Source organism: Triticum aestivum, chromosome 3A (assembly GCF_018294505.1).
Source record: "Triticum aestivum cultivar Chinese Spring chromosome 3A, IWGSC CS RefSeq v2.1, whole genome shotgun sequence".
Lineage (NCBI taxonomy): Eukaryota > Viridiplantae > Streptophyta > Magnoliopsida > Poales > Poaceae > Triticum > Triticum aestivum.
The window spans coordinates 572,340,426-572,350,927 of record NC_057800.1 but is presented as its reverse complement, the minus strand read 5'-3'; the positions used below and the strand labels follow the sequence as shown (position 1 = coordinate 572,350,927).

The 10,502-nt window shown below is 44.1% G+C and overlaps 1 protein-coding gene across 2 annotated transcripts; it reads left to right on the top strand.

Moving 5' to 3' along the window:
- Positions 1-1,609: 1,609 nt before the first annotated feature.
- On the top strand, positions 1,610-8,305 carry LOC123062289 (uncharacterized). 2 transcript variants are annotated; one of them, XM_044485744.1, is made up of 7 exons: positions 1,610-2,023; positions 4,288-4,428; positions 4,521-4,886; positions 5,522-5,767; positions 6,068-6,160; positions 7,203-7,403; positions 7,632-8,305. In XM_044485744.1, the coding sequence occupies exons 1-7, from the start codon at positions 1,634-1,636 to the stop codon at positions 7,845-7,847; spliced, it is 1,653 nt and encodes a 550-aa protein (XP_044341679.1). In that variant the 5' UTR covers positions 1,610-1,633; the 3' UTR covers positions 7,848-8,305. The 2 variants fall into 2 exon arrangements, with proteins under 2 accessions (XP_044341679.1, XP_044341680.1); XM_044485745.1 differs by lacking the exon at positions 1,610-2,023 and adding an exon at positions 2,570-3,073.
- Positions 8,306-10,502: the final 2,197 nt, after the last annotated feature.

The following is a 10,502-nucleotide window of genomic DNA, read 5'->3' as shown; positions in this document are numbered from 1 at the left end:
AAATAATTTTAGAGGAAAATATAAAAATTAAATTGATCCCCTTTTCAAATTTGAGAAAATTCAAATATGAAGATTTATGAAATCCCCAACTCTCTCCTTGGGTCCTTAAGTTGCTTAAGATTTCTAGGATCCCAACCAAATATGCAAATAAAATATGATATGCATATGATGACCTATGTATAACATCCAAATTGAAAATTGGGATGTTACACACCGACTCTTCACTGCTTCCACCACTCTGCTCGTCGGTGAGTTTGATCGTTACCACAGTCTTCATAGTGTTTCTGGTGTGATCGTGTAGCATAAATTTTGTTGCGTACCATGTTTCCCTAGCTTTCCCATATATTTTTAGTGTTGAATTGAGTTTCACTAAGGCAGAAATTAAGCATTGTGTCAAATTATTCTTCGGGGTTAAGGTGGTACTTCCTCCATTCCCTTTATTACTCCTCGTATTTTGTTTTAAATTTTGAGCATAGATTTAAATACTAAAATGTAATTTATATTTCATGGAAATTATATCATTAGATTAGTATTCGAAAGAAATTTGCAGTGATCCTCTTTTGTGGTATACGATTATATTTTGCTAGTTAAATCCAAGGTCAAAATTTGACCCAAAATACCAAGGGACCAAATAATTTCAGAGAAAGGAGGTAGCTGTGAATTACAAAGAGAAGTGTTTTTTAAAATCATTGTAATACATATAACGTTTGTAATACATATACTAAGGGACCAAATAAATTCGCAAGAGAAGTAGCTTTTTTGAACATCAGTACAGACACAAGCGCTTATATACACCTGCATACACTCACCCCTATGAACGTACACACGCACACCCTTCCCTATGAGCACCTTCGAAAGACTGAGTCGGCATATCATTTTGAGATTTACGAAGTCACCGTATGCACCTCATCGTCGACGGGAACGTCTCCTCCCACTGAATGCGTATCGTCAGAAATCCTGAAATAAATTCAGAAATAAATGCGAGCACCAGGATTTGAAACCCTGGTGGGCTGAGAATACCACAGTCTCTCTAACCATTTAACTACAGATTGATTCGCAAGAAGTAGCTGTGAAGCTGCTTCTATAAGAGGTTTGAACATATATGCTCCGCTGAGGCCGAGGCCCAACAAAAAATCGATCTCACAGTGGGCGCCTCTAATGCAGGAGGAAGAAGATTTTGGCACCTCTAAGAATTTGGATGTATTTTTTTCTCTAAGTGTGCATTCTAAGGACTTGTGATACTTAATATATGGCCTCGCCCTTTTTTCCGCAAAAAGAAAAGAAAAAATCTCATGGCTCAATTTTTTTTCTCAACTCCGCAAAACCTCTAAAAAAGACTTTCTTTGCAAGCAGACGTTTTGCAAGTGTGTTTACGGTTAAATTGACATCTTCCCCACACAACTAGAGTAATCAAGGAGTATCATTAAGTGCAAGCTTGTCTATTGGACGGTGAAACAACTCCAGGGCCCAGAGCCACACGGTACAACAAAAAACATTTGCGTACCAAACACCTCTGCTGTCTTCACCGTGCTGGCTGGCCATTTTTGACACGCAAGTGCGTTTCCGACACCACCAGCCTCCTCGCATATAAAAAAAGCTCCCAGATCAAAATCTCCCCCAACCGCAGACCACCATGGCAGTCTCCAAGCTCGCCGCCGTGTCTCTACTGCTGCTTTCAGCAGCCACGCTCGCAGCCGTGCTGCTCCTCCGTTCCTCCGGCGCAGACGACGGCGGCGCCCCGTGGGGCGCGGGCAGCGGCGGCATCCTGACCACCGCCCTGCCGTTCAGCCCCGCGGACGTCCTGCCCCTCCTGCCGCGGCGCGTGGCCATGGCGGCCCTCCGCGCGCTCCACGGCGCGTCGGACATCTTCCCGGTGTTCGTGGGCGCGGCGACGGCGGGGCCGGCGCAGGCGGGCACCGCGCCCGTGGGCTGGAAGGGCGCCTGCTTCTACGAGAACGAGGCCTGGCTGGTCTTCCACAACGACTCCGGCTCCAAGTACGGCGGCGGCACGGTCCACCTCAAGGTACGGCACGGTGCTTCCCACAAAGTCCGCCGCAGAGCGCGGTCACCACGAACTGCCGCAGAGCTTACTTCGGGATAGGCGTTTCCTCATTTTTTTAACTTCCGGATAGGTTTTTTGTTTTATTTCTGATTCTGATGAATCAAGATCGGGAGACGGGATTTTACTTCTTTTATTTATCCTCCCATGTGATTGCGGATAGAAATGAAAATGCGTCGTGGCTGCGAGAGTGACACGCGCGCCACTTAACTGCATCCTCAACTGCCGTGTCCAACTCAGCGAGTTCATGACGATGACACGTCGCAATTTTGTACTACCACTCCACTTTTTTTGTGCAAACAAGACAGTACTAGCAGTGTATATCCTTGGAATATGCCAGAAATACGCGCTAACCATTTTTGACCCGCCTCGTGAACGATTCTCGCTGGCTTGGTATCTACGAAACTCTGAACCAATTGGAAAATGGAGCAAAACAGCATCGCAAGCCTCGAACCGTCGTCGTTGTTGTTTGTTACCTCGAGCAAGGCGCACGCAACGCAGCACGGCGGTCAACTCGATACGGAAGCAACAAGCGAGCGAGGAGCCGCCACCAACAAGCAAACCTTGCAAAATTTCCTCCCCCCTTTGTTTCAAGCCACAATCCCCCCCGCATCTGAATTCCTTGGCGCGGCGGCGGCCGAACCCTAGGCCCCCGCCATGGGAGCCACCAGGCTCAGGCTCCTCCTCCTCCCCCTCCTCGTCGCCGCCCTGCTGTTCGCCGCCTCGCGCGGCCCGCTCCCGCAGCTGCTGCTCAAGGGGCCGCTCTTCCTCCCCGGCGACCTCCTCCCGCTCCTGCCGTGGCCAGTGGCCAGGCCGCTCCTCCGCCGCCTCGCGCTGCGGGGCCCTGCCGACCTCCTGCCGGCCTTCGTCGGCGCCGCGCGCGTGCCGGGGGGCGACGGCGCGCGCGCCGCGGAATGGAAGGGGGCCTGCTTCTACGAGAACCGGGCGTGGATGGAGTTCCGCGACGCCAACGGGACCGACGGGGGCCTCGGGGGCGGCACGGTCCATCTCGAGGTGAACGCCGGTGCGAGACCCACCTCGCGCTGCTTATTATTATACTCGCTTTTGGGTTCGGTCGGGTGGATGGTAGAACTACTTTCTCTCCTAGTGAGGTAATGGGGAACTCGTCAGTTGGTTTGATTTGTTATCCGTGACTGCAGGAACGATCTTGACACGATTTTGGTATTTCCAGTATCGCCATATCGAACACAGGGATTCGTAGTTTTGAGCAGTGGCCTGTAGGTTTGGTAAATGGGTTGATTTCATTATAGCTCAATTATGGTAGCTGTTGCTTTTTTTAGTACACTTCTTAGCTGTGTCCCCTTGCGTGATCAAAACTTGGTTCCTGTTAGTTTATAATTGTGGGGAACATAACTAGTCCTTATACGGATTGGGCTAAAAAAATAATTATAATCACCGCAAAGTACATGCACTGCTCTATCATGTTTCATGGCTGTTAGCATCATGTCATCATTCAGATTGGAAAGCTATAATTGCACTATAGGGAATTGCAATTCTCAGCGATGAGAACTCGAAGCAGTCATAAATGGGGATTTTTAATCAGTAAGGTCCACATGGATGCTTAAGGTTGATATTTTCTTTTTTCAAATAGATTCTTAATTTACATGCTGACAGCAACTGGGGTCCACTAGAAGAGTGGTTCAAACTTTTTATCCTGATTAACTGGCTCTCCCTTAACGACTGTTCCAAAGGCTGTTCCTAACGACACAGAGAGCATACTATTTTCCAATCCTAACAACACTGAGAGCAAACTATTTTGCTACTTACTATTGAAAGGCAGTATGATGTTCCAACCTATTGCTTGATTGTTAAATACTATCCATAGTACAATGCATGCAAGAGCAAGATATCATGTGTTCCCATCAATTTTATGCCGTAAGGATGGATGGGGGAAATCCGACTTGCATCTTGAGACTTATATTGGGTATTCATGTAATCCATGTGTGTTCTGACTTTCAGAAGCCAGAATTATCTTCCATATGATGTTTGTTGTCTTGTTTTTATTAGATTAAAGGCAGTATTCATTTGTTTATAAAGGTCGTGGGTTGCACAATTGAAGCCTATTGCTCAACTTTTTACGATTTTAGATTAGAAAGCTAAATACTACCCTGAGTACAAGTTAAAATAGTACTTTTCTTTTCCCTCCTTTATACAAACATCTTCCTTGTCTTGCTACCCATTTTGAAACTAACCTTTCCTCTCTGTAGACAACGAAAGCACATAGCTGGACTTGCATGGATCTGTATGTGTTTGCAACTCCATACCGTGTTACATGGGATTACTACTTTCTAGGCCGTGAGCATACCCTTGAAATCAAAGAATGGGAAAGCAAGGCGGAATATGACTATGTAAGTATTTTGTAGTAACTGATGCTTCTTCTGTTTACAACTGATATTTAACATTGTTGATACAATTGCGCTGTTTTGTTATCTTAAAATAGGTGAAACATAATGGAGTGTCCATCTTCCTCATGCCGTCAGGAACAATCGGGACACTCAGAGCACTCTGGGATGTTTTCCCTCTTTTCACAAATACTGGATGGGGTGAGAATGCAAACCTTGCATTTCTCAAAAAGCATATGGGTGCGACCTTTGAGGAACGGCCAAAACCATGGGTTTCAGAATTAAATCCGGATGACATCCAATCTGGAGATTTTTTGGTTTTATCAAAAATCCGTGGACGCTGGGGTGGTTTTGAAACCCTTGAGAAGTGGGTTACCGGAGCTTATGCAGGCCATACTGCAGTTTGCCTGAGGGACTCTGAAGGAAAGCTGTGGGTTGGAGAATCTGGTCATGAAAATGAGGAGGTACCTGTACAAGATCATTACTGTATCAGAACTGAAAAATAGTAAAGATCCAACATTTTAACTATTGCCCTATGTGATAGCCATGATAAAATGACACTTGTAGATACTAGCTGTCTGTTATTTCGATTAACTAGTTACAGCAGTCTTACTGAGTAAGATCCCATAGTTTGATCTAAATGAATTAATTCCTTTCCTTTTTGCCTAGAAGGATGAGAAGTGAAGAACTGCTATATGCTTGCAAATTATCAGTTATTTTATTGAATAATTTGACAATATAGATAGTGAATTTGCACTGCATGGTATATCTGTATTAGTTATTTCAGCCATATTAAGAGGGGCACACTTTAAAAGCATTCTGTAGAATGTGCATATTTCACCAGAAAATAATGTTCTTGTTGCTGTTACTGGCTATAGGTATAGTTATATCTGCAAACTGTCTTCAATCTTTGTTTTTTACCTGTAATGTTTCCAACGTTTGTATGGAAGACAAATAAAGGAAATGTTACTACCAAGTGCTGATCATATTTAGATGTTGTTCTGCTTGAATTACAAATTATTACTGCAGGGTATTTCTTGCCACATGCGTTATATCAGTTTCAGTCTTGCAAATTAAGCTAACAAACAGAGTTGTGCAGGGAGAAGATATTATTGCTGTCTTGCCATGGGAAGAATGGTGGGAGTTTGAAACGACAAAGGATGATTCGAATCCTCAGATTGCATTGCTTCCATTACGTCAAGATTTACGAGCAAAATTTAATGAGACAGCAGCTTGGATTTATGCGAAAAAAATGAATGGGAAGCCTTATGGGTATCATAATATGATTTTCAGTTGGATCGATACTATAAGTAACAACTATCCACCACCATTGGATGCTCACGTGGTATGATTTATGTATACGTTTTCCAAGAGCATTTTGCTAATGTTTATTTTATTAGTTCATATGTGTATCATCGGCTTATGTTTTCAGAGGCTCATAGCTTAGATGGTGCATACGGTTTATGACACAGATTAAACATTAATATTTAACCTTATAGCACAATTCTTAGACAAAATGTTCTCATATTTATAAATTGTAGTATCAGATATCATCGCAGTTTAAGCATTACCGATGAGATTGGACTATGCACTTTCGCAGGATTTATTTCCTGATGTAGTAACCTAAATCTAATGATTGACTTAGGTTGCATCTGTTATGACTGTGTGGAACAAGCTTCAACCAGACTACGCGGCTAGCATGTGGACAGAAGCCCTTAACAAGCGGCTGGGAACTAAGGTTTGTTTTAATTTGTCATTGACTTCCAATAGCTGTGCTCTGTTTTTGTTACAGTTCGTTCTTGGTTTGGTTACTTGATGCCTGTTCTTCAGCACCCGATGATTTTTTTAATTGTCTAGGTAGTACCTGGCCCCAGTTTTGGTAGTTCAATTCATCTAGCTGATTCATTAGTTTGTGACAATAAGCTCTTGTGTGACCACAATCCTGCTGGAATGGACAATGTAAATGTAGTAACCTTTGATACCGTGGCATTTACTCCGGACCTATAAACCTGAATACTATCATCTATTTTGGGCATCTCCAATACTGATGATGTCATCATCGATATAATTTGCCATGTTGGCTATGTGATGATGTGACAGAATAAAAGAGTAGAGAGAGTAACTTGCATATACCATGAACCAACAACCCATGCACAAAGTCCGAGGTGAAACTAGAGAGCAAACTTGGTTTATTCTCCTACAGCCTACTGGAAAACTTAACATACACTCTATTGGAGTACCTTTTTTTTAAATAGGCTTGGCAGCCCCATGTCATATAAAAAGTGAAGTATCAAGATTGAATGACGTACAAATTTCTGAAATGCTCTTAAATGCAGGTTGGGCTCTGAAATGGAACCCTGTTGAAAATTGAATGCTGATTGATTTACATTCTCAGCTCTTTATAAGAGATACCTGTACTAGTTTCATTTTATCAACCACACGTTGTAACCTACTGTGTGAACAAAGGGGTATATAAAAGGATCTGTGTGCTAAATGGTTTTCTCTAGGATTATATATTCCGTGGTACCATACTGAGGGCTGTTCAAGAAATATTATATACCGAGGACCTATACTTGAGATACTGGAGCTTAAAACTGATTTTGTTGACTATACAATTTGACCTTGAAGGTGCTTAACTTGTTTTGACACAATATTAGTTTCACCTTTAGATCCGTACCTTGTTTACGCGCACAAAAAAATCATTGTTCTTTACAGTTCTCTCATGCTAAATGGCAATCTTCTTTTTTAAGTAGTCTTTGTAACGGTGCCACTTATTTCAGGGTCTTGATCTACCTGAAATCATAGTGGAATCAGAGAAACGTGGGATGACATTTGACAAATTGCTAACAATTCCTGAGAAAGATAATTGGGTCTATACTGATGGCCAATCAGCATCTTGTGTGGCCTACGTCCTCATGATGTACAAGGAGGCTGGACTCTTTGAACCAATTTCCAGCTCTATAGAAGTCACGGAGTTCACGGTGAGTGATCCTGAAATCTTATCTTAAGTTTGAGCCTTTATGAGCTTATAGGTGGTGGTATTAGGTAAACCGGTCCAGTAAAAAAGAGGGTGGGTTATCTCAGTAACTGATTGAGTGAAATGCTGGCCTATCAGCATTGCCTATTCTGGCAAATACCTAATGATTTGGATGACTTTACAATCTTTCACTTATAAACACATGACCTGTGAATTCCATATTGCCATGCAGATAAAAGATGCTTACATCCTGAACTTCTTTGAAGCCAACATGACACGGCTTCCGTCGTGGTGCAACAAAGACGACACTGTGAAGCTCCCGTTTTGCCAAATCAAGGGCAGGTATCGAATGGAACTGCCAGGATACAACACCATGGAACCGTACGCTCACATGAATGAAAGGTGTGCATCGCTGCCTCCGGACTACGTGAGGGATGAGAACTGCTGAGTACTCATATTTAACTGTGCGCCCATGCGATTTGTTTGTACTCCCTTTTAGTCAGTACTTCAGCTGTACATATCACGGTAGGTCTGGAATATTTTCCATGATGCACACCGGCCTGCTGCGAGGTATGATCAACTTCCTCGAATAAGGAAGGCCACGGTGGCACAATTGTATAGTAAAAAGCTCTGCATCTGGCTCGCAGCTGCTGTCATGTTCTGAAAACATTCATAGTGTTTTTGTCAGAAAATAGATACACGTTTGACAAAGATGTATGTGCACAGTTGTATTCAGCTGATTAGAAATGGTTGAAAACCTATGTACACCATGTAGAAGTGCTATTTGGTTTGGCTCGTATTGTTCAATTGCCATCCTATGAGCGGTGTAAAAGCTCCAAGTTGAATTGTTGGTTGCTGTTTTGTCGTAATTGATACATCAATGTACAATATGATTATATTGGGTCATGCTGGATTCGAGTCATCTGACATATGCTCTCTGCGGCAGCAAATCTAGCGAGCTGAACTGGCGAGTTCTTAGTTGACCCACTTCACTCCGCATTTCAACCCTGGCATGTGACCTGACTTGTGATGGTTGAATCAGGCGGGTAAGCATCATAAAATGATCTTATGATTACAATGTACCAATTGAGTTGGCCGTCCTATTGACCTGCGATGCCACCCTACATGTCATCATCAGGTACCCCGTCGCCCACGGCCGGCACGCATGGTGCATCAGCATCGTCCGTGAGGGTGAGCTGCAAGGTGGAGAACGCCGTCAGGAGGGAGCGGCGCGCCCGCTAGCGCGAGCTGGAACCGGAGGCGAAGGAAGTTTTGTCTAAGGAATTTATGGACATCAACGTGGATGTGTCCCCTCCGTTGTGCCCCGCCCGCGTCCGCCCTGCTGCCATCAAGGAAGCCGCCATCCGCCCCGCCCGTGACTGACAATGATCCAACGTCCGAGTGGGCGATTTTGGATGGCTGGACGCAACCGGAGGCGCTAGAGACTGTGTGACACTCATTGCAACTCGAACGGGTGCGGACAAGCATGGGTAGCGCCGGTGCCCGGTCTGCCCAGGCCCCGCTCGACGAAATGTCGTAGTAGGACGCGATACATTTTTTGCTCCGTTTTGTATCGCTTCTTTCATTATTCGCCATGCCATTGGATCAATTGGTTGCATATGCTATTGAATCAATTTGTTGCATATGTCGTTAGTTTATTTGGAATCATGATCATTTTATGAAAGTTTCATGTTGGACATGATCAATGAGGGTCAAGAGCCTACGAAGCCTATGGAATATGACTTGGGGGATACCAATTGTCCTACATATGATTTTGGAGGAACGTCGCATACTACCAAGGAAAAAGGTCAAAGAAACCCAAGGCAAGAGGTCCGATACTCACAACCTTTGAGGTTTTTTTGTTGGTTGAATCTTGGTGGGCCACAAGCATGATCCTATATCTGGTATGGAGTAAAAGGGCAACAAGTATTGAGAAAATATCCACAAGCACTATCATGAACACGAGAAATATGTGGAGCCAAAGCCTATCTATACCACCCGCAATATGGCCTCTCTCCAACATAGATGGTCAATCATCCAAGACAACGTGAACAAGTTTGTCTGCCACTATGCTTTCGTGCTTGGTCGGAATCAAAGTGGGATCGGAATCGCAAGTCAGGTAAGTTGAATTGCTCGTTTTGCCATCATTTGCGTTGCTAGTTTTGTTTGTCGCATTCTCATGATTACTTATTATTTGATAGATGGTGTTGACGGCCACTTTGTACCAACAACCCGAGAAGAAGCCATTTGATCCTACCTATTGTTGGATGAAATTGAAGGGCAAACCGAAGTGGCAAAATCTTGTGGATGACCTCAAGAACGACAAGAGGTTGAAGAAAAATGATGGCCAAGCTCCCAACAATTCATTGGATTGGATGACAAAGAGGAAGAAGTTGTAGGGGAGAATGGACAAGCCACCGTGCCAACGAAGAACCGGCAAGTGATGGGGAACACGTGGGAGAAGGGGAGGGCCTCCATGAAGCCGTGGCGAGTAAAATGTCTGCGATGCGCACGAGCATTGTTTTTCCACAAAGGAGGAGAAGAAAGAGGAGTCACGAGCTCATGTCGGATGCGCAAAAAGAGAGGATGGATTGGGACCAAGAGAGAGAGAGAGAGAGAGAGAGAGAGAGAGAGAGAGAGAGAGAGAGAGAGAGAGAGAGAGTGAACAACAAGTAACAAATTGAAAGGAGAAAATAGATTCGGAGAAGCAAGAGACGTGTGCCAAATAGGAGGACGAGAAGGCCTAGACTTTTGGAATAATAGAGCTTAAGAACGCAACATCTCGAGACATGGAGGATTCGAGAATAATGTTGGCGGATGCAAGCCTGCTAGACACGAAGGCATAAAGTCGCTTGAGTGGAAGGAGTTCAACTTGTGCATGGAGTACGAGGGGGCGAGAGGAGCGGATGCGAGATGGATGGCGGCCGGCAAGTGATTCACCACGTTGGCCGGCCTTGGCCCGACGTTGAATTTCATTTTTTCATCTGAATTGTTGAATTATGATTTATTTTGTTTTGTTGCATTTTGTGGAAATTGTGTTGAATTTGTGGTATATGATCGACGTGCATGGATTTGAGGGTTTTGATACGAGGAGTGTGGCCAT

What these genes read in the sequence shown, in the direction of transcription:
- LOC123062289 (XM_044485744.1), top strand. Translation starts at nt 1,634, where the DNA reads ATGGCAGTCTCCAAGCTCGCCGCCGTGTCTCTACTGCTGCTTTCAGCA. An exon ending in GCAAGGCGGAATATGACTAT is followed by an intron (nt 4,429 to 4,520) that starts GTAAGTATTTTG and finishes ATCTTAAAATAG; the next exon opens with GTGAAACATAATGGAGTGTC. An exon ending in CTGGTCATGAAAATGAGGAG is followed by an intron (nt 4,887 to 5,521) that starts GTACCTGTACAA and finishes AGAGTTGTGCAG; the next exon opens with GGAGAAGATATTATTGCTGT.